Below are 27,855 nucleotides of genomic sequence, written 5' to 3'. Positions count from 1 at the left end.
TTGAAGAATGAGATTTTTTTCGAGCGTGTATATTAATGATTCTGTTTTCTTCTTCGTTTAAAAAATTTTCAATCCTTAAACCTTATTTCAAATTTCTTGTAATTTTTTTCATCAAAATGTTGTTTTTAAATGACTTAATAAATCAATGTGAAATTTTTGTTTTTGATGATTCCGTTATGAGTTCGATGTATCGTTATGAGATTCGTCTTGAAGCCGTAAAAGTATTTTATTATTACTCTTTCTTTAGGCTGTGTTTTGTTGTTTCTAACACCTTTTTCTTTTTTGGCTTGATATTTTTATTAATTTTTTAAGAAAATAGATTTCAAAAGACAAAGCATTCGATAAATAATGATATCCCTCTTGGAGTCAGAAATAAACAATTATCATAGAATGAAATCTCTAATAAAAATAATTCTATCAGAAAAAAAAATTGATTGTGATAGATATTCCATGATAAAGATATTTCAGCCAATCAAAACATGAATTTTGAGGAATTCCTTTATAAAGACCTTAATACTTTTTTTGCAAATTTCTTTGGACTCCCAGCTATGTTTTAGGGCTATTTTACTCATTTTCAAAATGAAATTAAACGGTTATTAAAATCCTAGCTTGGTACAGCGTGTTTTATTTAAAATAGTCCTTTTTCTGTTGGTTATTTTTTAAACTTTGAACAAATTATCAAGCACCTCCTATGTGATTATCCTATGATCCTATAGGGAATTTGTTATTGATTCAGCAGGGAATTTGTTATTAGTTGCAATCAAAATTGAACTTCCGTTGAGTTTCGGAATCCGTGGACTAACTCAAATTGATTTTGAACAGCAATAAAATTCTTTCATTTCATTTTAAGGTTTTATTTTTATACAAGTGTTCCCGTTTCATATCAGACACATATGTAATATTGGGACAGTGTCTGCCTTTTGTTATATTATGCTGATATAAGCAAAAGAATGTTTTTCTTTCCCTCTTTCTAATCATCTGGCCCCGCATCCGTGTCAATTTAATGTGAAAAAGCTTGTAAATTAAAATTGATGAGTAAGCAAACGATATCACTCTTATTTGAAAACAAAACCTTTAAATCGGCAAATTAATATTCTACTACCCAAATCAACAGAACCACAAAATGTAACCATTAATTTCTTCTCAATTGAATTCCATTCCGGGGGCTTACCTAAGACCTCTTAAGTACCGCTAGGGGTTGAAAAAGTTCATGAAATTTTTGGCTTTCTCCCCTTTCTCCCAGATTTTTAACCTAAAAATTTCTAATTTTCAAAAATCGTGCAGAACCCAACAGTAATCTAACAAACATCCCCTTGGGATTCCGTTGCCTTGATTTGACCATTCCGATTTCGAGCAAATTTAATTGATGTTTGATCGATATTCTATCAGTTTTTAAAAATGTTAATCAGTTCGTGAAATCGCAGGCGCTGCGAAATCCGGCAACTTAAGCGTTGTCAAACTTCGGAACGTTGTCAAATTTCGCAGTTTTTCCGCATCCAAATTTGACAATGCTTGCCTTTGAAACTAGAACGGGGGCAAAACAAACAGGGTCTCGAAACATGTACATTTTGTAGAACAATCTGAAAGTAAAATTTACGCCATAGGATTTTGATTTCCTACCTAGGGATTTTTCACAATCATACTTGAAAGTAAGCTATCTTATTATAAATTTTGTCTGATTCTGCTTGTGTTTTCGAGAAAATTAGTCGGTAACACACCGCTCTGGAAACTGCGAAAAACCGCAACGTTACGGAATATTACAATGATGCTTGTTTTAATTTAGCAAAAATTAAATTTGAAAAAATATAATATTACCATCGGAAAAAGATATACGACAAGTTAAAATCGCTAGCGAAAATCAAAACTCTGCAGAGAGAACCCTTACACGATTATTGTTTTGAATTTACAGCACCTGACCCCGAGAATGTAGGTGAAATTTGAATCAGACCTGAAAGATGTAGATTTGCATTTTAAAAGATATTGAATATTTTCAACGAAATTTTGAACTCCCAAAATCCTTTCCCAGGGGTTAGTTTCATTACTTTTGATAGATAGACCAATTTTTTTGGTCCTTGAAGTTGACTCCCATCCCATTTTCGTTATAGCCCCCAGAATGTAGGTTTGGTTTAATGGCTTTAAATCTAGTAATAATAAAATGTTGATATTTTTTCAATTGGATTAATTCTAACAGCAAATTTTAGAAATGTTTTATGCGAAAACAATATTCTAAAGAGCATTTTGTTATTCTGAAAATTGGATTTTTTCACTTTTTACCAAATTGGAATAGAAATTCTATTGCTCCAAACTTAGGCAAATTTTTTGATTGGGCTGGGGCCCCAACGGGTCTTGGGACACGTCGTAAAAGCTCAAAATTTCAACATTAATCATCTCTCAGGTAGTACTTTCATGTTATAAAAGTACAACAAACAACTTTTATATAATTTGACAGACTTTTTATGTCGGGTTATAAAGGCCCCCAAATTGTAGGTCAACTAACCCCAAAAGTTAGGTCAAACATTTTCGTCAAAATATCTAACTCAGAACAGTAAATATTGAAATGGACTATTTTCCCCATTTCCTTAGTTCATTAGGTATAAGAAAATACCCTATCATCATAACTTATTTCCAAAATATTTCGATTTAGAGAGGATTTATTTAAAAAATGTCTCAGTTTGGGTAATATCCAATCAACTTCCATTCAGATTTTCGTTGGAAAAAATTAATTCAAGTTAAAATTTTCTGTCCAGAAATAATCAGTAAGATGTAACAGTATGCTCTGAAACAAATTTTTATGAAGTTGAACTATCGTTAGGGCTACAATGCTAAAAAATGAGAAACCTACATTCTCGGGGTCAGGTGCTGTAAGAAGTATTAAGAACTTGACAGAAAAAGGGTCATGCAGACGCATTGAAATCGAAAATTTGCGATCGTATGGATTTCTAGAATTTTTGACCGGGTTGAGCAAACTTAGTTATTGATTGGCCACTGATACAGGGATGTTACTATAATTCAAAGAGACTATAAAGGTTATCGATATCGAAAACAACATGATAAGCTATCTTTATAAGTAATATTAAACATTTTACGTCGTTTGTGCGCTTCTGTTAATTGAAAAAGTCTTTCACATATTCCCGATGGATGGACTATTTCATTAAATTGAATATTTTATTATTTTTCACTCATAGTTCATAGTTATTTCAAGCTTTTACGATATGAGGTAATAAATAATCTGAGAAACATTATCAACAACCCAAGTAGGACTTTCTCTTTGTCAGCAAGATATTTGATATGATGCTATTGTCCCGGGGGAGGGGTACTATCCTGGCCGACCGACGGGGTGTGCCGCTGAAGTTCGAAAAATAGACCCTACATGAGACTCGATTTTTTGAAAAAAGTGACCGTGAATGGGGCTGAAATTCCAAAATTTGAACTCATGGAGGTGAAAACAGGTACTCATACCAGCGGTGCTTCCCCGTACCTCTTTTTGTCCAAATCCCCCCCCCCCCCCACCGGGGGCTATTGTCTCCCATATTGTATTTATATGACGTAGCCCTCTAAAATCGCTCTGTTCTCAACTTCAGTTGAGCTAATCTCATTTTTAAGCGCGTGGTCACGAGTTTTTCCAAAACGAGGCTAAAACTTTGGAGTAGGCTGGAGACTTCAAAAATTATTGGGTTTCGGCTGAAGTTTGGCCCACTAATTCATTGGGTGAATATCCAACGGTGTTTTTTTTTCATTTTTTGAGAATTTTGATTTTTGGGGACAAGTTTTTCATCTAAACGAAGCTTTTGTTATTGTTCGTCAGTTTAGTTAGGATGTATCACTATTTTTGTTAATCAAAGATCAGTCGTTTAACTTCTTGGGGAAAAAATTTATTCAATAATAAAGATTTTTAAAAGATTTAAGGAAGAACGCGCGTATATGGGTGCTTTGATAGTCATAATTATTTAGAAAAATCTCCCGGTGTATTCACTTATGTACGGCGACTAGTGCTTTCGTGTGAGTACATTAAGTGTACGTAGGTTTTGAATTACAGTTCAATTAACTGAAAACAGGATTTGTATGTCCCTTATTACTTCCAAGTTCATTTTTCATAGCTGATTGTCTTCCTTTGATAGTATCACCAACCTCAACATTACCATCAGTCCCTTGGTTTGCAGTACCCCTGCATTTGAAAACACATTTCAAACCAATATATACGAACAGTTCAGCAATAGAGAGAATAGAGAAACCACAGAACAACCCAACCATACCACCAATGCCTGCAATGAAATCCTCCCATGTGTAAACCTCCTTTTCTTCTTGGTATTCGTAAATATTTCGTTCAGGATACATCAAAGTCACCAGACTTGTTCCTGGTGCACTAACTGTCGATGAGACCTGATATTGCGTCTCTTGACAAGGCGGCAAACAAACTGCACCGTCAGCATAAAATAAGCCTTCATTGTAGCTTTTCCTCATGCAGTTATAGACCTCTTCGTATGTTGTATTCATCCAATATTTCTCAAGGAGCTGCGTCGGTAGATAATCTTTACAAAAGTCCATTGAATCTCCACACAGCATCAATGATTGAATACAAGTGTAAGAATCAAGGCACGCTTCAACAGTGTATCGACCAGGGAATATATTTTTACTGTTATTATAATAGTTATCTTCGCATGATTGCGGATTGCCTCGTTTCATTCTGACCTTAACGATCTTCTTAAAGGAGATTTCAGTATTCAACGTATCTGAGAGAGGAATTTTCCGTTCGGATGAGATCGGTGATTCAGTGTGGTGGTGTACATAAGCTACAAATCCTTTCCCTTTCCCTCGGTAATCGTTATGATTAATCTTCACATTCAATTCAAGGCGATTCTTCAGGTTGTAAAATTCGCCATCTGGATTCCATGTTAAGCATAATTCATTTTCAACCAACGGCTTGAAATTCTTTTGCACCATATCTTTATTGAGACATACACCTTTCCATGGACAATTCACAAAGAAAGTCTGAAGAGGTAACGTAACAATACTTATCATGCCTTGTGCGTTCAGCTCAAACACATTATTGGGAATCCTCAACTTTTGAAGCCTCCACCAACGGCCCGTAGTGCATCCTTCAGGACGGCCCGAAAGTGCTCCATGTAGATCATCATTGGCTGGATACTCGCAATAAGTATCTTTAACCGTTATCTCCTCCAAACAGAAAGTGACCGACGGAAAATAATTTTTACTGGTAACTCTACTTTCAGTATTAATATACACGTCTTGATTCCAGAACTTGATTAATAGGCTTTGCACCATTAAGAAGGCGATACCAACAGCCAACATCAAGGATATCACCCAGAAGATACGTTCAAGATGAGAATCTGTGTGGATGGTTCTTGATAAACCGTGGATGGATAACGAGGACGAATATTCTTTCGATTTCTCGTGAATCCATAGTTTTTTCTCTGGGAAAAAGTAAGGAATATAAAATGAATAACAATCTCAGTGTTTTTTTTAATTCACGGACATTGGCTAATAAAGGGTGATTACCGAAATTCTTCAAGCAAACTCAGGCAACAACACCTCGATAAAATGTGTCGGCTTTCCCAATCTGTGATAACATTTTAACTGTTTACAGACAGTTTTTTTTGCTTTCAGTTATGTAGGATTATGTATTGTCCTACAAAACTAGCTCGTGTCAGAAAATTTAAAATCTAAGTGTTTATAATGATATTAAGTTGAAACTTCACTCACCAATCACATCGTCGACTTCATCATTCTCTTCATTTCCCGTGTTTTGTTTTTTGGTGCTTTTTCTTGTGCTTTTCCTTGTGCTCATATTTTCTTTTTTAGATTACTGACGGTGAAATAGCGGGATTCAGATCATTGAAACAAGCTGTAGTTCTGTTCATAGGTTTTACCAGCTAGATGTTGTAGTAACGTGAATCTGTATTCTACAAGCTCCTTCAGTTTGGATATTCAAAGCAAAGGTTTGATTTTGGTGTGTTGCAACCCCCTGCTAATATGTCTCCTCCTTTTGTGAAGCTTGCTGGTCTTCTTTCTTGAATAGGAAACATTTCCATCTTCGAAATTTATTTCTTCTATACATAGAATTCTAATTAATCAAATTTATCCGAACTTTTGAAACTTCGAATTCGTAAGTTTCCAGGCTCTAAACAAAAGGAAAACATGAAAATAATTTGATTATCCATTCTAATTTTGAAAGGAAGATCTTTTTGAAATAGTTTGGTTAAAAGTAGTTCAATTTTTAACGATTTTTGTATCTCAATTTGATGGTAAAATTTATATTTTCCAGTTCTTATTGCAACAAACAGGGTCTAAAAGATACCTTTTAACTTTTGAAGTCTGAGGCTTAAAACTTCTTGCGTTTCCGATCTAGGCATAGAAATAATTTAGTTTACTACATCTGCGAGGACAAGACCAATCATCAATCCTCTAATTTAATACGGCCGAATTAAATTAAAGGCTGCGTTGAAAATTAAGAGGAAAACTGGTCCTTCTGTATTTGTACTGGAAATCAAGAACATTAGCGTGGGTCGTGGGTCGATCAAAGCTGGGGAGGCAATTTTCAAAAGTTGGCGAATTTTGGCGGCTCATTTGAAATGTAAGCTATCTTTGTAATGCATCATTTACAAAGCGAAACGAGCACGAAAATTTTGGGGGTATCTTTTTTATTGAAAACTGCTAATTCTAAGGTTTAGAAAAAGCAAATTAGTAATCAGAGGCGCCTTTTTCCGATCCTTGTCTTTCGGTGCCCCCAGAAACGGCCTCTTGGAGTGGGGCAGTTGCTAACCAGGTACTATTTGGAATATTATTTTACATCCTTTATTTTCTTGAGAAAAAGTCACACTTTGGTGTTAGATTTACAACCTCTCTGTCGTGCAAAATTAACACAATCTCAAATTACAGAAGACTTATAAGATTAACATGGCTTCTGATTAAAAAAATCTGCACCGTTATTTCTGTTCAACAAAAAACCGATATTTTAACATATTTTTATGAAAAAGTATTTTATTGCTTCCTATGAAATGTGAAATTTTTGAATTGCGAAATTTGTGAGATCCAGACGATGATGTAACATTATATCTTTCGTTGTGAGGGATTCAGAAGCAGCCGGCGGAGAGATTTTTTAGAAATATGCGTTCTTATCTTCTAGGAGACCACATATTATGACCTTCAATTTTCTTATACAAATGATGTCTCCTTAAAAGATGTGTTCTGAAGTTTTCTAGGGTTACCTAGACAATAATAACACGTTTGATGACCTTGATTCTGTCAGAACACATCATTATTTTTAGCTGATTAATTTTCGAAGATCTTATCAGAACAGATCAAAATTTCTAGCTGAAACATACTCTCAGAATACATCGGAAAAAAGGTCGCCTCGCCTGCTGCTTTCGGAGATTACTTCACCCCAGCATTTTAAAAGCACGGCAAATGATTTCAGTTTAAAGTATTTCGTGTAACAAGGGCTTAAAAGTCATTTTCCATCCTTTCAAAAGTGTCGATGAGATATGACTTAAATAAAGACATAGAATTATGACTCAAGATTCACCATAATATGTTTGTATGTGAAGAAATAAGAATCTCTGTCTAACTATATTTGGTTGGCAGAGCAGGTATATGCATTTCGTCCTTATTAGGACTCATCAGCATTTCGGCCAGCATCTCTGAACGTCTGAACCACTAAATCATTTACGCTTCAAACTGAGAGAAATAGTGGACCAAAGGGGAAATTCCCTACGAAGTTCTTTATATTCATTAACGAAGGGATTGAAGATTATTCTGGCTATAGGTTTCATTTTTTGGGGTAGGGAATGCTGTTTTGGACCCCTTTCGAGTCAATTTGGATAGAGTTTATGAAAAAATAGACTGAAATTTAACAAGAAAGGCCTGAACTTGCATGGGTATGGTGTGTTAAAATTTCTCGATTCTCACCGCTTAAATATATAAAAGTTATATCCCCGTCTAGCGAACTTGCTGGCTACAGAGAACTCATGTTATCAGCCCAGTGGCTGAAAGGGTGAACTGACTTACAAGAAGCATCTACGTCTCTTAGCAACAGTGAAAACGTTTCAATAAAAGTAGACTCATTTATAAATATTAGTTTTAAATTTGAAACTTTAGCAACTCTATCAAAAAATAAACTCGACTTTATCATCTTGGCGCCGTTTTCAAAGAAAAAGAATTTTTAGGGGATAGAAATTTGTACGTTTAAATATTAAGGGAGCGTTACCTCTTCAGTGGTTTTGACATGAAATCTTTGGTTTTAAAATGTTACCCTGTAAAAAGGCATACGAAATTTTCTTTTATTAAACAAGCAGGCTCAAGTTTTATTAAAATATGTGACCCCATTCTATGTTGATGACGATTTACTAATGCCCTTCCCGATCGCTTCTACCTTCAGCTTTGTGTATACTTGACTGCTCTGTCAGACAACAACCAACTTTGAAGAATAGACCTTATCGGAGTTTTTTATTTTTCTAAAAAAGCGATGCATTGTGGGATTGTTTCGAGTGTATTGTAATAGAAATCTCTTACTTAGGAATTCCTGAGTGTGATTAATTACGTGCGTCCCGTGCCCTCGTGCCCTCGTGGGTCGTGCCTTCGTGCCTCGTGCGTCCCGTGCGCTCGTGCCTTCGTGCCCTCGTGGGTCCCGAAAAAAATTACGTGGGTCCAAAAAAAAAATACGTGGGTCCTAGAAAAAATTACGTGGGTCCAAAAAAAAATTACGTGGGTAGTTCGTGGGTCCCGAAAAAAATTACGTGGGTAGTTCGTGGGTCCCAAAAAAAATTACGTGGGTAGTTCGTGGGTCCAAAAAAAATCTCGTGGGTAGTTCGTGGGTCCGAAAGAAAATCTCGTGGGTACAGTTCGTGGGTCCGAAAAACATATACTTGGCATCCCAGAATTATTATAGAAAATTTGGTTAAGTTGAGGTGCAAAAAGTCGATGGTTCGATGCCACGAAGGGGGTTTGTATAAATTTGTATAAATTTGTCGAAAACTTTTTACAAAATCTTGTAAACACAAACGATTAGGCTCGCTATGGTCAGAGCCCTTAAATTTATCTGTTATGTCAACAGATGCAGAAAAATTTATTTTCGGGTTATTTAACCGAACTATTCAGGTTTTTATTATAAGTGATGGATATAGTGTTAATTATAAGAACTTTTTGAAATAGGTAGGGATTTTTTAATATTTTAATTGAAGTTTGGCATTAGAAATCCTCTCATATCTCAAGCATCACACTGAAATACAACTTGAAATTTTGCACAAAGACAGTCTGATAGTGCCATGTTTCCCTAGTATAAAAATTTTTAATATTCAATGTCAATTATTTTTGGAAATTTGTATTCGAAAATGGTGTTTTCATTTTGGCGAGATCGTATGTTGTCTCAAAGTATAGCTTTAAGGAGAACAATATCCGATTAAACTCTCAAATTTATCCCAACAAATTCTCCAAAAAAGATTCCGCACAATTACAAGGACACACGTGACTACTGAACCCACGAAATCATTTTCTGGACCCACGAAATCATTTTCCGGACCCACAAAATCAAATCTTCAGGACCCACGTAATTTTTTTTTAGGACCCACGTAATTTTTTTCAGGACCCACATAATTTTTTTTAGGACCCACGTAATTTTTTTCAGGAACCACGTAATTTTTTTCAGGACCCACGTAATTTTTTACAGGACCCACGTAATTTTTTTCAGGACCCACGTAATTTTTTTCAGGACCCACGTAACTTTTTTCAGGACCCACGTAACTTTTTTCAGGACCCACGTAACTTTTTTGAGGACCCACGAACTACCCACGAGGGCACGAAGGCACGAGGGCACGGGACGCACGAGGCACGAAGGCACGACCCACGAGGGCACGAGGGCACGGGACGCACGTAATTAATCACACTCGGAATTCCTCGAGGTAATTGTATTGCAATACATTCAAAACAATCTTTTTTAGAAAAATCTAAAACTCCAATAATATCAACCATCAAAAAGAGGCACAAACTAAAATTACATTCTCCTATGTATTACGCTGTCAGTCGCCTTCAAATGAAAGTAATTTGCATTGGAAGACATTCCTCGATCCACTTCGAACCATGTTTTTTGGCATCAATTTTATTTATTAGATATTTGTATAAATTCTGAATGAAAAAAAATACGCTCTTTTGGTTTAAATACCATGAAATAAATAAAAAATTGTAGATTTTCTGATTGTCTCAAAAATATCTATCTTTTTTTGGCCACAGACCAGCTGCAAGCCAGGTATGAACGATTCGTTGTCTAATGATTAACCATAATGCAATTAACTGGTTTCAACTGTATCTGACAATCAGTTATTATGAATAGTTGTCATTCTCCCATTTCTTCCTCCTGTCCCATGTCTTGAAGGGTGGAAAGCTTTCCAATAAACCTTTTTCATGAACAGTCTTCTAACGTCACGCTGTAAAAATATATAAATCCATGCATCAATTAGATTGGATATAGCGTACGAAATAGTCAAAATATAGCTGATATAATCATCGGTATAGCCATTGATAACTATTAGAATCAAATACACCAAATCGGCACCCACCACGAATATAAAAAAAGTTAGTATAAGCAGGACCGGAATAAAGAATTTAGACCGAATAAAGATACGGAAGCTGCTTTCTTGTTTCTTTTTATTGCTTCCGTTACTCATCGTGCGTTTACGGCTGTCTGCGTCTTCCGGGTTGTAATTACACGGCGATTGTCTCGTCGTTTTAAATTTACGAAAAATTAACGTATACGTTACAAAGGCTAGCGCTACAAAAACGATCTCAATTGATGGGAAAAAGTATTTGAAGAAATAAGTAGCCCAGTCAAATTGTTGGATGCCTGAAATACAGCATATACTGATTGAGATACACGTTCCTAAAATCCAGGTTCCAATTAATAGTGTTTTTGTTTTATCTTCATCCCAATACACAGGGTAGCGAATATTTAAAACAAGCTCTAACAATCGATCCAGTGTTATAAAAATCATGGATAAATGGAAAATAAAAGCTGTTCCAGTGAACTCGAATATGTAAATATTATCAGCCACCATTCGAGCAGGAGTATTGTTTTTGCCAGCCATTTCAAGAAACATACGAGCTACGCCTAGAAAGTTCATTACTAACTCGCTACCACTGAGAGACATGAGAAAAAAGTATTGTATTTTCAATAAACTTTGGCTTCTGAGACACCATAGCAAGTATATTCCCACAGTATGTAAAAGAACGTTAGTTAAACTAAATGTCAATGTGACTATTGGCCACAAAGCCATATTTTGTGTGTGAATTATTCTTAAGTTTTATTTTGTTATTGTATCCCTGAAAAAGAAAATGATCGGTAGTGTGTTATATCCTGCAGAAAAAAAAAAAAAAGTAATCACCGTGAATTTTCGGATGATATAATTTACAACATTATCAGTCCGCTACATACCACCTTAAGTGGATAAATTTTGGTGGGGATTCAATTTGGCGAATTTGGCGAATTTTGCCAAAATTCGCCGAATTAAATCCTCGCCAAAATTTCCAAATTTGACAATTCGCCAAATTAAATCCCTGCTAAATTTAACAAAAAGAGAATTATGTGAGAAATCACATCTTTTTAGTATATTTTTGAGTAATTTTTACCCATTTCAGTGTGACAAAATTTCCAATTCGCCAAATTAAATCTCCGCCAAATTTTACGAAATTGATCTATCGCCAAATTAATTAAAATTAAATTAAAAATTTTATTTTGGCCAATCGCCAAATTAAATCCACGCTAAAATTTATCTACTTAAGGTAGTGCCAACATGAGAATAACGCAGTTGAGTGACTCACACTGAAAAGCAACAACATCTCAATATTATTATTTAACGGTGAAAGTCTGAAATCTTTCGAAAAGATTTCAGTTTTTCACTGTGAACCCACCATAATGTCACGGTATTTTATATTTTTTCATTTGACCACAAATCAATCTAATACAATCTTAAATGCACAATCTGTAATATTAAACCACCTTTATACAATATGTATGTCCTTGGACAACAAATCTGGCAATTCTCTCATAACTCAGGCTATATATGAAGTTGAATGACTACTAAAGTGTTCTTTCCGAAAAGCCGTCATATTCAATATTAATCTTTCAATTGAAATGTTTGGTGCAAGAGATTACCACATGCGAATTTTAACATTCTTATGACAATCTAAAGAGAATTAATTTCTCATCAAACTTGACTGTCATTTGAGGCACGTTCCAGAGCGACTTTTTTTTACGAAAAATATAGTGACGATGGACCGGGCTCAAAATTGCAGGAAACTTAAGGATAAAAGCTAAACATTTCCAACACTAAATATTTAACTCAAGCAGTAGCGAGGTTGCAGGGGACAGGGGAGCAAGACCCCCTTCCCCCATCAGCCAATTTTTTGAGGCCGCTAAGAGGCGTAATTTCAGCGCACCTTTGTTTTCTACACTATAAATTAGCAGTTTTCGTCAAAAAGAGGAAATATATGCAAACAACCTTCACCAAACTACAAACTTGCCTCCCCCCCCCCGGTTAGCCCAAATTTTCGTTCCACTCGACCAACTCCACCCACCACGCTACGGATCAAGACATTTAATGGTTTAAGTTCATAAGTTTTATTTTCAAAATAGATGGACGAGCGAGACAAAAGCCAATGTTTTCACAATAGTTTTGCTGCCCACGGTGTGAGTCTAACCAGTCTAGCCTTTAAGCCACCTTTTTTATTACGAATTGAATTTACGTTTTGGTTAAAGTTGACTTCCTATTTAAAAAGTAATCCCTGAAATAAATCAAAAATATAAAATCTTGCAAAAAATTCAAGTTAAATAAGATCTTGGAACTTAAATAGAAAATTTGATATTTCCTTATTTGAAATTTCCGACTGCTAGTTCCTTCGAGACAAAAACTTTATTACTTTTTTCTCTAAATAATCTTATACATTTTTATATCTTTCAAATATATATTTTTTGTTTTTCTCCCTATTCACAATTTTTAATTATTTGTTAGTTTTCTTATTTTCTCCCTCTATTTCTTTTCTCCTATTCTTCGTCAGGCATATAAAAATTTTTTTGACACCCTCGTTTTAAATTTTAAGTTCCAACTTATTGCATTTCTTTTTACTATTTCGTTTCAATTTTCGTATATTTTTGAAGGTTGAAACGAAAAGTCACTTCATAATGATATTTAGAAAAATAGAATTTATTCATTTGCATCATTTTCACCCATACTCGAAAATAATATTTTTCATGAAAAACAAAATAGTTTAACATTAATTTGAAATACTTTGACTCAAACTTATCCCGATTTCTGCCGTTCAAACTAATATAAGAAAAAGATCCTGGAACCAGGAGAAACACGCCATTTTTCTTTCTTTCTATATTCTTAGATGATATGTGCTTACACCCCTGTCTCACAGACCCGGTGGAACTTCTTCCCACAGTGGAGCCGATGAAAATTTCTTTTGAAATCCCAATGGGTATAGAAATTCTATTGTTCCTAGGTCAGAAACTCCAGTGGGGATGGTTTTGGAGTTCATTTTTTCAATTTTCCAGCGGTGCTGAAACTGTAGGGTAATTTGCAAAAATTTCCAGTAAATAATGGGCCCTCCGGGTCCGTTGACACAGGGGTGTGTTCGTATAACATACGTGGTACAAGATTTTTTGGAATAACGGTATCTCCGAGCCAAAGATTCAAACATCGCCCCTTTTTGATTAAACCTTTTTGACCCTTTTGAGATCATTAAAGACAAAAGAGTTTTTTTCTCAAAACTGCTTTCCCATGCCATGCCTCTTATCATCATTAATGATAACATAAAAATTAATTAATTTTTCTTCGCCTTGAATTCTCCGTTATGATGGGTTCTTTAGTCTCTTCCATCTTATTACACACGTCGCCTACTGTATCAGAAGAGAAATATGGCAATGTGGATTGATACTTTATTTTCCAACACACCGAATGACTATATACCTTCTATATACCAGGGGAGCGCCAAGGAAAAATTGATATGCGTTTTCTACGGTACCGAAACATCATTTCGATCCATCAGGCGGCACTTTCTCATACATTTCTATCCGTCGCTTCCGTAAATTTGGAACAATTGGTTTTTAGTGTAAAGGATGTATACCAGATCTAAAATGTTGCGGAGATAATCTTGCCTTGTGAGTTTCTGTTTCGATTATCTCCCTAATGTTTAAATTAGGAAATTTAAAAAAGAGATTGGAAAATCAGCGCGGGCTGGAAGCGTTCAAATTCTAAAGCTAACTTTTCGTTGAAACTTTAATAATGTATTTTGTATAATACATGTTTTTTTTATAAGCATACAAAAATCCGAAAACAGGCTCAGAGATGCTTAGGTCGAAAGCTTAATAAGGCTGAAAAATGCTTGAGGCGATGCTTAAATCTAAAGCATAAATTTAGGGAAATAATGAAAATCCGTAAAATTCCAGCCAAAAAAAGCCAAAATCAGGAAAAAAACATTTTTCGTAGGCTCAAGTAATGCTTGCCATATGCTTAATTTTTCCCCATATCTGAGCCTACATATGCTTATAAGTGCAATGCTTATATAAAAAAAAACATGTAGTAGAGAGCATTTTGTAAAATCGCTCGATTGTTTTGGTCAAAGCACTTGTTATACATTTTTGGAAAGCTAAGGGGTAAGGGAATCGAAATTACGATGTTTCCAATTTTTTTTCGGACACTTTGGTGTGATTTTCGGACAAATATGACGGTCTCAGGCAAAAATCATAGAATTGAAAATTAATGAAAATTTTAGCTCGAGAAAACGGAGACCTGTTGTATATTTTTGGAAAGCTCTCAAAAAATTAGGATTAGAGATATATTGCAAGTATAGGTGATTTCAGTACCTAACTCGAGATATTGAGCTTCAAAAAGCGCAAAAACTGGACAAAATAGCTGTTTCTGGCTGAAAAACACGGTTTTCAAGGGTATCATCATCGTAATTTTGATTCCCCTACCCCTTAGCTTTCCAAAAATGTATAACAATTGCTTCTAACAAAACAATCGAGCGATTCCAAAAAATCGAACAAAATTCCCCCTACTATAAGGCTACACAGACCTCTGTATCTAGAAAGTAAGTGGAAGCTGCCGAAACGTAATTTATAATTGTGATTTGCTTACCGTGAATTTAACCTCACTGGTAGAGATATTAAAAGGAGCTTCTTACCAAAACTTTTTCCAATCTCTTCTGCCCTCTTTTAGCTGAGTTTTGAATATCTCTTTTTACTCGGGTATTATTTTTTTATGAAAATTCGAGGGGTATAAAGAGATGTGGTTTCTGCTCAAAAATATTAATAAGCTTTTAATGCGAATTTCGGCGCGGAAATATCTTTGCAAGGAAATAAGAAGACTGTGCAATGTGAATTTTTTTTATTAAATTTTATTTAGAATTCACTAGGAAAAGATTTTTTCTTCGAATTTCAATTTTATATAGTTTTTGTTGGACCATTTCAAGCCTTTTCTTCGTATTTCGGCCAGTTAACACATAAGAAACAGTTGAAAATTTGGGGGAACTTTCATCGATAATATAAGAATGATGATAAGGTACTGGATAAAACAGTTACGAAGGTGTGCCCTGGGGAGGGAGTTTACTAGGGTTGCGGCTATGTGCCGCCTGACTTTCGACCCTCGCACCCCTCTAGTGGGACTAAAAAGTAGGAAAAATAAGAAAATTTGTTAATTTTACACATTAACGTGTCTAGTTTTGGTTCCCCTCGGGAGGTTTTTAAACTAGGAGAAATTTAATTTTCAACTTGTCGTAGCTTCTATTACACCTGTTTTGAGTGAATTTTGGACTTGCTGAGATTAGTTTCTTGTTTAATTTATTTCTTCGGAGCGAACGATTTTAACGAAGACACTAGACAAAGAAAAAATAGCTTTTTAGATAAAAAGTATAACTTGCTAAAATGTCATTAGATTTCAAAAATAAAGAAAGCTAATATGTTTAAATATTCAAAAATAGTTAACAATGCACACGACAGAAAAATTTACCAAAAGATAATTTTAAACGCCTCCAATAATTTAATCAATGATTCCAAAATACCTGGAATAAAAACCACTCATCCAATTAGATTACTCTGTATTTAAAATTTGGTCAATTTTGATAAACAAATATCGTCGAATGCTCTTCCATTTTATTAATTTCTAATAGTTCTTTTCTACAAATTTCTAGCCTCAATAATCTTCATCTTCTTCGTCTTCACAATCTGCTGAATCCATACCAACCTCTTCGTAATCTTTCTCAAGAGCAGCTAAATCTTCACGAGCCTCCGAAAACTCACCTTCTTCCATACCTAGAAATGAAATATAGAAATTGTGTATGAGTGAAGGTAGAGAGTCTATCACCATATTTCCCTAACACCCTGTCTGGCAGTGCTGGCATTGCTTGGAATTCGAACACAGTCCATTGCGGTGCAAGTCTGTGATCGAAACCTTCACACTACCAATCAAGGTATTGATTGACCTCAAATGACGTAAAACTCAAATTTCAGATGTAAAACGATAAACTCGGTATGTTTATGGAAAATGAGTCAAGCTAAATCCTAATGAGACCAACAACAACAACAACAACAACAACAACAACAATAAGTAAGACCACGTGACCTTAGTATAAAGGTATAGCATTCTGCTACGGTCGTAATTTTGAGTAGACAGCTAGCTATCCATATACAAAGAGGACCTTGGGTTTGCTGAAATCACTATTAGGTTGGTAGGTTTTAGTAAGATTCCTTCGCCTACTGATAAACCTCATCAGTTATTTTTGAAAATACTGCAACTTACCTTCTCCGACATACCAGTGCACAAAAGCACGTTTTGCGTACATTAAATCGAATTTATGATCAAGACGAGCCCATGCTTCAGCAATGGCAGTTGTGTTAGACAACATGCAAACAGCTCTGGAAACTTTAGCCATGTCTGCTCCAGGAACAATAGTTGGTGGCTGGTAATTGATTCCGATTTTGAATCCGGTTGGACACCAATCGACGAATTGAATAGTGCGTTTAGTTTTCAAGGCAGAGATGGAAGCATTGACATCTTTTGGGACCACATCTCCACGGTAGAGAAGACAACAAGACATGTATTTGCCGTGTCTTGGATCACATTTGACTAGTTGATTTTGAGGCTCAAAACAAGCATTTGTGATTTCTTGAACTGAATGATTTTCGTGGTATGCTTTCTCAGCAGAAACTAAAGGAGCATAAGTGGCCATCGGGAAATGGATTCTAGGGTATGGAACCAAGTTGGTTTGGAATTCATTCAAATCGACATTCAAGGAGCCGTCAAATCTAAGAGATGCAGTGACTGAGGAAACAACTTGACTGATCATTCGGTTCAGATTGTGATATGATGGACGCTCGACGTCCAGATTCTTGCGACAGATATCATAGATAGCTTCATTATCCACCATGAAAGTGCAATCGGAGTGCTCCAAAGTGGTATGTGTGGTCAAGACAGAGTTGTATGGTTCAACAACAGCTGTGGAGACTTGTGGTGCTGGATAAACAGCAAATTCCAATTTGGCTTTTTTACCAAAATCAATGGATAATCTTTCCAAGAGGAGAGACGAGAAACCAGATCCGGTACCTCCACCAAAGGAATGGAACAACAAGAATCCTTGGAGACCAGTGCACTGATCCGCCAATTTACGGATATGATCCAAAGTTCGGTCGATGTACTCTTTACCGACGGTGTAATGACCTCTGGCGTAATTGTTAGCGGCGTCTTCTTTACCAGCGATCATTTGGTCAGGATGGAAGAGGGATTTGTAGGTACTGCATCGAATTTCATCTGTAAATAAATATAGGAAAGTGTTTTTATTTGTACGTCTGATGATTTGCCGTAAGCATGAAACTCGAAGTAATGTACTTTTTTAACAGTGAAATCTTGAAATAAATTTATGAATGGCTCTACACAGTTATCGAGCACTCTTAAATGGTGTTCAACTACAATATATAATCAAACAATGATACAATATTCAAGAGCGAGTACGTCGGGAACATGCGAAGGAGCGTAACGCTCGTTAAAAAAACAATGAATTACAATTACAAATATCTGATAAGTTCTACAGGGTCTAAAACCACCTATGTTCTTCCTCTAGATTTCTGAAAATCTGAGGTCCTTCAATAAAAAGTCTTTCTGCTTGTGTTTGAACAGAAGAACTATTTTGCATGTTGCATTCTGATCCGCATCTAAAGTATCAAACAACTTTGAATAAAGTGTTAGTTGAATTGAAAGGATGTATCTCTAAAAGTCAATTCCAGTCAATTTCAGACACCAAACTATGTCAGCTCAAAGTTCACCTTGACATTTTATAGGATTCGTGTTTTCAGTACATGATATTTTTCTACGTCACCATAGTACTCAACTTTTAATGTTTGAACACTCTTTTACGAATTGAGTTTTACAAAATCAACAGCAATAGAAGAAAGTTCATGAATTTCCTCAAATCAATTGAATTCGAATAAAAAAGCATGTAACAGATGAGTGAATCATTTGAGATAGGCTAATTTAGATAGACGAGGTTTTGATGTTTGCTGCAAAGAATCTTACCAATAACCGATGGTTCCAAATCAACGAAAACAGCTCTTGGAACATGTCTTCCAGCACCCGTTTCGCTAAAGAAAGTACTGAACGATTCATCTCCAGTGATTTCATTGGTAGCTGTTCCATCGGGGGAGATTCCATGTTCCAAACAATACAATTCCCAGCATGAGTTACCGATTTGACAACCAGCTTGTCCAACGTGGATTGAAATACACTCTCTCTAAAAATTGGGAACGGAATCAAACGATTAAATCCAATTGAACTATTCATTAACTTTAAAACTTTATGTAGCATTTTCACACAAAATTTAAAATCTTAATGCTGAACTTTTGCTAGCTTGAGTTGAGAAAGATTGAAGATTCCTCTGTAGCCCCTTCAATCGGGCTTCAATCACTTTATAATGATTTTAGCATAAGGGATGAATAGCTCCAGTCGCAAAACCACGTTGATTAAGATACTGAGGGAAAGGAATGATCCCCATTTTTGATGACCTCTAGGTCTTTTTGCATTGGTTCTACAAGCTATTGCGTTTATTCTGGGTTTTGTTTTTCGTCTTACACAATTCAAATGTCTTTGAAAGAAATGGGTTGTACAGACGTAAATTACTCTTTACAACTGAATTGCATCCGATTGAGAGAGAAACGAAATTGTTTTTGTAATTATGAAATGCTATTCACTAAAATATCCGCAAATTAATTTGCGTTTGCCATATTGACACGTAATGTAATGTCTAGCTAAAGTCTTTTTTTTTTCTTTTAAATATACTTCTAAAATCTCTCAATGCCTCACGATAAGTCTTGTCAAAGTAATACTTCGTCAGAATTTTAAGGTCTACAGTATATCTCGTAAATTGCCATATTGGAGATTATATATATTCCCCGTACCCGTTCTTTCTGGGTTTTCTTTTGGAAGTTGGATCAAACAATTTTAAAGAAATAAGTTTACCATCTTTTCAACCTCCAAGATCTTATTTTCAACGTTGTTTCTTCTGCAAAGCAAGAGCAAAAAAATCGCAGTAAGGACAGCAAAATAAATTTTTTTTAATTTCGACTATATTTAATCGGTAGTGACGCATATGAAAAAAAGATTTTTTAATCACTCTATGGTTACCAGCAGGACCTCGCTAAGAAACTGAGTGTAAAAAATCATGGTACTCTAATTCTAATTTTACTTTGTTTGCTATTCTTTGTATAAAATTACAGAACCCAGTTGGAAAGGAGGTCTTAATCCTTGCCTATTATTAACCTGACTTACATCGAGATCCATTTCATGTAATTTTAAAGATTTACCTAGGAAGGGGTCATCTAGGATCTTTTTTAGTGAATCTTATAATGAAAAGCAAAAAGGACTTTTTACTCCTTTGACAAGATTGTTATTCTCCGTTCTTTTTAGGCGAAAAGTATTGTAATTCAGCGAGGATAAAAAAGAACGAAAAATGATATGTACCTAAAACACACCTAATTCTTAAGTTTTTAAATAGCCCTCAAAAGCCATCCCCTTAGAGTTGAAAAACGGTAAACTTTGGACAGCCTTAAAGTCTCTGTAAATCGAATAATTTTTCTATTACTAAAAAAAATTTCAAATTAGTGAGGTCTGTTAGCACAAAAATACTTCAGATGGTGATAATTTGGCACAGATGGTCCTTAGAGGGTATGAAACTTAATTTTAAACAGTAACACCAAATTTTCCTACCTGGCCACCTGCCAGATGACGTCATCAGGTAGCTGGGCAAAATTTTATTTTTTTGAAAATATTCAAAATCTGATAGTTTCAGCGGAAAGAGCATGAAATGCTGATGAAAATTGAGGTATAAAACATGCCTTGAAAATCTTCCTATTAAAAGTTATGGAGGTTGAAAGTTTTGTGATGACGTCATCATAAGCCTTTCCAGATTATCTAACGTTTCTATAATTTTGAAAGTTTCTTAGTTCTTTATTTTGAAGATCGAACTTGGTAAGAGGGAGTCAAGTATACCCCTTCTCACAGAACTTGTGGTAATCCCTCCAACTGAAAAGATTGGCCAAAAAATTGTTCCAGTGTAAAATCGTACTCTTGTTTTTTCCCTGTTGGAAATAATCAAACAACAAATCCTCACCGCAAAATGTTGTGCTATTTCTTCTATCTTCATTGAATTTTCTCACTTGAAAACAATGGAATTCAAATCCCCACCCAATTCCCATATTCCATGGGAATATCAATCCCCACCGATTTTCAGTCCGTTATTTTATCCCCATCGGCTGTGAACACCTACCAGGTCTGTGAGAAGGGGGTGTTCAAGTGTAGATGATGATTACTTACCATAGTTTTGTTGAAGAAGAAAATGAATGAACAAAAAGTAGACGATTTTGAAAAGATCTTTCGAAGCAAAGTCTAATGAAGGTCTTAATCAACGCCTAGCTTTCTTCCTTGTGTTGTTAAAAACAAATTCACTCATATCTTCAAAAAGTAGGTATGGCCTCATTAGGAAACTATTTATTCTCTACAGTCTGATTGGTTGAAAAGAGCAATAAATTTAGTATTGTTAATTAATGTGTCATTTTCGATAATTGAAGAAAGTTATTGCTTCCAGATTGTAATTACATCGTGCTCAACGTAACAAAAACTCAATTTTCGCTTCTATAAGAAACCAAACAGCCACAACTTCCAAAAATTCTTAAAACCTTCAAATTATGAGCTCCAAGCATATCGTTTTGTCCGAATGCCTGGGTGGTGCACTTAGACAAAGTTGGGTACTGGGACGTGCCACTGTCAGGGTCCCTTTTTTAGGCTCTTAAAATATCTGATAAGGTCCTAAATTTACTAATTCTTGAGATTTGTATCTGACAGGTACAGCTTTTGGTAATTTTTGACGTTTTTCAGGGTGGAAAGTCTTTTTAGCCACTTTTCGTGGCCTTTCATGGTGAAAATGGGAAAAAAATTCAACTTTCCTTTCTGACAATTTACCAAATATTCATATCTGGCAGGGTCCATTTTTCACACTCCAGTGGCACGTACCCGTCAGCCGTTAAGGTCAGTGTCCCCCCCCCATTCTTATAACAACGACTTTAGGCAAAAAGTTAGAGAGGTCATTATTGTAGGCTTTTTTGAGGCTCGACAGTTCTTATATATTTTGCACTTTAAGCCTCGAATTGTCGTTATCCTGCTCTTCTTTTATGTCAATTTGAGATATTTTGAGCTTTTTTAACCCGGATTTTGCTACTTTGTCTCTTATTATTATTTGAAATGCAGTAATTCTAGGCATCATTTACTTTACTGTTTTGGTTCTCCTGCACTCGCACCATGACGGAGAACACCCCTGAAAGTGTTAGCGAAACAGAAAAGCTATCTCAAGTTGAAGAAAATCAGTCAGAAATAGAAGACTTAATTGCTGAATTATGTCTGAATACTTCATCTAAAGCAGTGAAATCTTGTGTGCGAAAGTATCAATTTGGCAAAAGTGTAGCACAGATTGAAAAGGACATATACAAAGAGAAGGTTGAATTGCTGAAAGAGACTGCAGAATTTTTAAAAATACAGCATTTCGAGGATAAAACAAAGAAGGCGTTATCACACCTGATAACCTGTAAAATCCAAAACCTTCTTCCAGACAATTGTTCAGTTTGCAAAAGAAGGTATCGTATCAGCCTTCATGACTGTCCGATTCTCGAATGTGCCATTTGTGGCCAAGGGGTCCACAAACCTTGTTGGTTAAATCTTGCATCAATTGCTACAAATGATTTCAACCAACCTGTAGATGCGGATGTCTTCAAAAACCTTGGTCAACCCTCTAAATCTACCAGGAATGTTTTACATTTGCGATCCCTGTAAAGTTACTACCATTCCAAGTGATGAAGAAGGGAATAGTAAGCGTAAAAAACGTACAAAAAGTACATCCCAAACTCAGAACAACCATCATCCAATAAATACTGAAGCTCAGGATACAACCCTTACAGTCACAACCGATTCAACAACTGATGTTGATGTTGTCGACATTGACCAGTCATCTGATTATAATTTCTCTGGTAAACAAAGTGAAGACGACGAAACCAACAAAACAAGAAGAGGCGAAATCAAAGATAATGAAAAGAAATCCCAAATCTGCAAATTTTACAAAAGTGGAACATGCAAGCATGGCCTAAAAGGAAAGGAATGCAACTACACTCACCCTAAAATGTGTCGCAAGTTCACACAACATGGAACAAGGCAACCAAGAGGATGTAACCTTGGAACTAAATGCAAGGACTTTCATCCAAAAATGTGTTTAGATTCCCTTCGGAAAAGGAGAATACTTTTCAGAATCCTGTCGTTTTGCTCATGTAAAAGGAAAACAAAAAGACAACCTCCAACTGTGGAAAAAGTAGTGTAGCGCACAATAACAAACAATCAAACATAACAAAAACAAGAGCCTGGTCATTTTTTAGATATGATTCGTCTGTTGACGGAAGGAAGAAATTCTGGAAACACTGGGACAGAAAATCCAAGACATTCAATTTCAAGTACAAAACCTACAACAGACTCATCAATTACCTCAACAACAGACTCACCAAATACCTCCACAACAGACTCACCAAATACCTCCACAACAGACTCATCTGATACCCCCACAAGGACTACCGCTCAGACCACCATTCCAAATCCCTCCCTCAACTACCATTCAACCCAATGCAAACATTCCAGTAGTGAATAGCTTTGCATTTTTTAACATACAAGGGCTTTGTCCACAAACAGTACCCAGCAAAGTTCCCTTTATTAAAGATAATGTTTGTAATGAAAACCAACTTTTTGTTGGATTGTCAGAAACTTGGTTATATAACCATAAAGACGCAGAACTTAAAGTAGAAGGTTTCACTCCCTTCCGATGTGATTCAACAAGAAAGAAGAAATCTAGAGGCAGATTTACTGGTGGAGTTTGTTTTTATGTCAGGGATGATATTGCAGCTTCATGCGAAAAAAATCTATTCTCACTCCTCGCCCAGTGTACAACTTCTTTGCCTATACTCAAGCATCGAAAATCTGGCTATCCTGGTAGTCTACCGACAACCTGACGACAAAGCAAATGGTAATCCTTCAAACCGCAAATGATTTTATCATTCCTATCAATGGTTGTAAAAAATGCACTTTCAAGTTAGAAACCGTACCAAATATCATTTTTGGAGGTGATTTCAACCTTCCAAAAGCAACTTGGCCTGAGGGCCTTCCAAAAATCAGGATGTTCTATCAACGACCGTCTTATTCTAAACTCTTTGAATCAGTTTTGCAACGAATTCTTCATGTCACAATATATCGATTTGCCAACACACAAGGACGGAAAATACATTAGAACCTTGTTTTCACTAACAAACGAACAAATAATACACAGCTACACAACAGTACCTGTATTGCAAAGCACATCACATCACGAAATTGTACTAGTATCAACAACTCTGAAAGTTCAAAAAACTCCTTTTCTGGACGACGATCAACAAGAGCCACGCACAAAATTCAACACACTGAATTATTTTGCTGATGACATTGATTGGGAAACTATTAAAAGATGATCTCAAATATGTCAACTGGCCAAGTGAGTTCGATACTGAAGACCCAGATGTTATTTTGGAAACCTTCAACAACATATGCTACAGAATATGCGAAAGCAGAGTTCCCGTGAAGGCCAAGGACCACATCAAAAACGAAATCAAAAGCTGAGAGATACCGTCACTCTCTTACAAAAAAAAGAAGAAGAAAAATTACAAAAAAAAACTTTTACACACCCACTCCAAATCCAAGAAAGACAAGATAAAAGATGAACTTTTACAAATTGAGAAAAAACTTCAAAAATCTTTTAATGAGTCAAAGCGTCACGTGGAAAGCAAAGTGATTGACTCAATTAAAAAGAATTCAAATATTTTTCTTTACCTATGCAAAAAAAGAAATCGAAAATTCGGTCGTCTAATATCGGACCCCTATTGAATTGCAATGAAGAACTTACACAAAGAAGCAAAGAAAATGGCTGATCTCTTAGCCGACCAATATGCTAAAGTGTTCAGTAAACCAAAGCAACCACAACCACAACCTAACCAAGACAAAACAAACGTCAAGATTGATGAAATTAACATAACAGAAGACTCCATCGTTAAAGCAATAAATGAGCTGTCTCCATCATCTTCTGCAGGACCTGATGGATTTCCAGCTATGTTTCTCAAAAAATGCAAAGATGAGTTATCCGTTCCACTGTGTTTACTCTGGAAGAAAAGCCTAGAAATAGGTCTTGTCCCAACTGAACTGAAAAAATGCACCATAACACCAATTCACAAAGGAGGAAGCAGATCTCTGGCTGCCAACTACAGACCTGTTGCACTCACCTCGCATGTGATAAAAATTTTCGAGAAAATATTGAGAAATCATATTGTAAATCACATGAACAACAATGACTTTTTCAATCCAAACCAACATGGTTTCAGAAGTGGGAGATCCTGCCTTAGTCAGCTTCTCGAGCAACACGACCTCATTCTTGACATACTGTATTAGATGAGGGTTTGAATGCAGATGTTGTTTACCTTGATTTCTCAAAGGCTTTCGACAAAGTCGATCATGCAGTTGTACTTGGGAAATTAAAGCAATTGGGTATATCCGGACCAATCCACAGATGGATTGAATCATTCCTTACTGAAAGATATCAAACAGTAATAGTAAATGGTGTCAAGTCCAAAGCCCAGAAAGTAATTTCAGGAGTCCCTCAAGGCAGTGTATTGGGACCTCTTATTTCTAATATTGATTGGTGACATTGATGAAAAAGTACTGTACTGTATATTGAAATCATTTGCTGATGATACACGTGCCACCAAATCAATCAAAAACACAAAGGATGTTGAAATTCTTCAAAAAGAACTAGAAAAGTCTATGACTGGACTGAAGAAAAACAACATGAAACTAAATGACACAAAGTTTGAACTTCTACGCTATGGTCCAGATGAAGAAATAAAAAACCAAACTCACTACAAATCCCCTTCAGGAGAAAATATCGAAAGGAAGAAATTTGTGAAGGACCTGGGAGTACTAATGTCAGATGATGCTGTCTTTACACATCAAATAAATTCAGTCATTGAGAAAGCAAAAAACTTGATTTCCTGGATTCTGCGGACTTTCTCTTCGCGATTACCCCAACTAATGATTACTCTTTACAAACATCATGGTTATTCCAGTCATTGAATATTGCTCAGTCCTATGGAGTCCAAGTGCTGTCAGTTCTACCCAAAGATTAGAAGAAATCCAAAAATCATTTCTCAAAAGAATAACTGGCACTCCAAAAAACTATTGGGATTTTCTGAAAAAGCTAAAACTTTACTCACTTCAAAGAAGAAGGGAGAGATATCGGATCCTGTATACATGGAAAATAGCTGAAAATCTGGTTCTGGTTCCAAACATCAACAATAAATTTCAATTCAAGGAACTCCCAAGATTGGGAAGGATGTGTGTTCGCACCCATAGTTCAAAACTACATGATAGCACGCTTGTTGTGCAAGGTGCTAAATTATTCAATTCAATGCCCAAGAGTATTAGAGATATGAAGAATGTTACAGTCGAAAAGTTCAAAAACTCTCTAGACAGACACCTCAGTTCGATCCCAGACGAGCCACAGATTCATGGTTACACAGGGTGCAGGAGAGCCGACTCTAACTCCATTCTTGACATGAAAACTGTTTAGCTGCTGACATCCTTCCTTATTCAGGTTTGATGGATGCAGCATTGTGGTGTGAAGCAGAAAGTTTCTTGCCAGAGCATGAAGCTCGAAGACAACCAAAAGTAACCAAAAGTAAAGTAAGTAATCATTGTTCTTGTAAAAATTTTCTTTTTAAAAAAAGAGTGTAAGAGATGTCACAATTAAAAATTTAAAAAGATATCATACACAACAATAACAACAGGTCAAGATAGAATCTATCGACCTATCAAGGGTTGAAAAAGGTCACCAGCATAGTAGCACGTTAAGAAGTCAGTGCAGATTAGCTTCACACTCCAAGTCCTTCAAAAGTGGATTCGCTATATATCTTTACAGGAAAGTTGGAAATAATAGGACCTTTTCATTATTTTGAGTGCAACAACTACTTTCTGGTATTTATTAAGCGCCCCCCTGCTATTTAGTTTTTGGGAAAGTCTTTTTAAAAAGTTCCCTCTTTTTGCCCTAACTCTGCTGTATTAGCCTCCTTTTCAAAATTTTTCCATGCAGGACATTTTTATTCCAACCCATACCCCTTTATTAGGTACCCGAGAGTACATATTTTTGAAACTATTACCATGGTGATTAAATCCCTTGAGCTTTTAAGTGTACTTTTATGAATAGAGTCAATTTCTTATGAACTCTTCCGGGAATCAATTACCATACTAATATTTTGAAAACGAGGTAAGCGTCTCTGGTGACGTAATTTATGAACAAACACGGTGACTCAAATGTCCTTTTCGGTTCTGTTGAACCCTAGTCAGTCCTAGTCAGTCCTTAGAACAATCACTCAGTTTTTGCGGGACAAGCTGGAGTTTTTACAAGCTCTTATTCGATTTGATTGGTCGTTAACCAGTAATAAAACAAATTTGTTATTTTTTCCAAAGAACGCGTCATCTCTATCACTTTAATGACCAATCAGTGAAGTATCTTGTAAAAACTCCAGCTCATCTCAGTTTTGCTATTGTCTATTGACCTCTTGACTTTAGGAACACTTTTTAACTATTCACACGCGCTTTTTTATAAGAATGGTCCACACCTTAAGCATAAAACGGCATTTTGTGGAAGTATTGCGACTTACTGTTAAAAATGGCTTTCCTAGGTTCCATTTCCAAATTTAAAGATAAAAAGATTGTGTTGTTCTTAGCATATTCTTGATTCTTCGGCCAATCTCATCATTTATATTCTTATGAAGTATATTCTTATAAAAAGCGTGTACCTTAAGGGAACTAAATTTCGCGGAATGAAATTTTCGCGGTTGACACCCACTTTTTGTCGAAATTATTTCATTTTCCTAGAAGTTTTTGAGAATTTATAGAAAAAATTACATTTCGCAGAAATAGTTTTCGCGGTAGACACCTAAAAACGCGAAAATAAGTTCCCGCGAAAAATAGTAATTAGTAATAAGTTCCCGCAAAAATTAGTTCCCTAAAGGTCCTTGATGAAATATCCTAAAAATGCAAGAAATATCCTCACCATTTTGTATTGAATTCCTTTTTCAAACACGAGTCGTGAGTTTCAAAGTTATTGCTCTCTCAATGAAAGGTTAAGTAAGTAAGCAGTGAGGAAGCTTTATAAACTGTATTTGATATTTAACTTTCATATGATTTTTTT

The 27,855-nt window shown here is 35.6% G+C and overlaps 2 protein-coding genes and 1 long non-coding RNA gene across 5 annotated transcripts in view; 1 reads left to right on the top strand and 2 right to left on the bottom strand.

Moving 5' to 3' along the window:
* The window catches only part of LOC136815305 (uncharacterized), a 35,515-nt gene that overhangs the window by 7,557 nt on the left and 103 nt on the right, over positions 1-27,855 (top strand). The window lies entirely within an intron of this gene.
* LOC136815294 (pickpocket protein 28-like) lies at positions 3,865-6,013 on the bottom strand. The gene is made up of 2 exons (XM_067071735.1): positions 5,722-6,013; positions 3,865-5,432 (listed from the first exon to the last, which is right to left on the bottom strand). Exons 1-2 carry the CDS (start codon positions 5,804-5,806, stop codon positions 4,042-4,044), a joined length of 1,476 nt encoding a protein of 491 aa, XP_066927836.1. The 5' UTR covers positions 5,807-6,013; the 3' UTR covers positions 3,865-4,041.
* LOC136815304 (tubulin alpha-1 chain-like) lies at positions 15,831-27,851 on the bottom strand. 3 transcript variants are annotated; one of them, XM_067071744.1, is made up of 4 exons: positions 27,718-27,851; positions 18,576-18,789; positions 16,806-17,813; positions 15,831-16,318 (listed from the first exon to the last, which is right to left on the bottom strand). In XM_067071744.1, the coding sequence occupies exons 1-4, from the start codon at positions 27,718-27,720 to the stop codon at positions 16,200-16,202; spliced, it is 1,344 nt and encodes a 447-aa protein (XP_066927845.1). In that variant the 5' UTR covers positions 27,721-27,851; the 3' UTR covers positions 15,831-16,199. The 3 variants fall into 3 exon arrangements, with proteins under 3 accessions (XP_066927845.1, XP_066927847.1, XP_066927848.1); XM_067071746.1 differs by lacking the exon at positions 27,718-27,851 and adding an exon at positions 20,868-20,997; XM_067071747.1 differs by lacking the exon at positions 27,718-27,851 and adding an exon at positions 19,515-19,601.

This window comes from Clytia hemisphaerica, unplaced genomic scaffold, assembly GCF_902728285.1.
Source record: "Clytia hemisphaerica strain Z4C2 unplaced genomic scaffold, Clytia hemisphaerica genome assembly, whole genome shotgun sequence".
Classification (NCBI taxonomy): Eukaryota; Metazoa; Cnidaria; class Hydrozoa; order Leptothecata; family Clytiidae; genus Clytia; species Clytia hemisphaerica.
The sequence above is the reverse complement of the archived record's forward strand: the minus strand, read 5'-3'. Positions and strand labels throughout refer to the sequence as shown.

Coding starts and splice junctions, on each gene's coding strand:
- LOC136815294 (XM_067071735.1), bottom strand. CDS start 5,806: ATGAGCACAAGGAAAAGCACAAGAAAAAGCACCAAAAAACAAAACACG. Junction 5,433..5,721: donor TGAAGTCGACGATGTGATTG/GTGAGTGAAGTT, acceptor ACTTTTTCCCAG/AGAAAAAACTATGGATTCAC.
- LOC136815304 (XM_067071744.1), bottom strand. Junction 17,814..18,575: donor TTTGGAACCATCGGTTATTG/GTAAGATTCTTT, acceptor ATTTATTTACAG/ATGAAATTCGATGCAGTACC. Junction 16,319..16,805: donor GCACTGGTATGTCGGAGAAG/GTAAGTTGCAGT, acceptor TTTCATTTCTAG/GTATGGAAGAAGGTGAGTTT.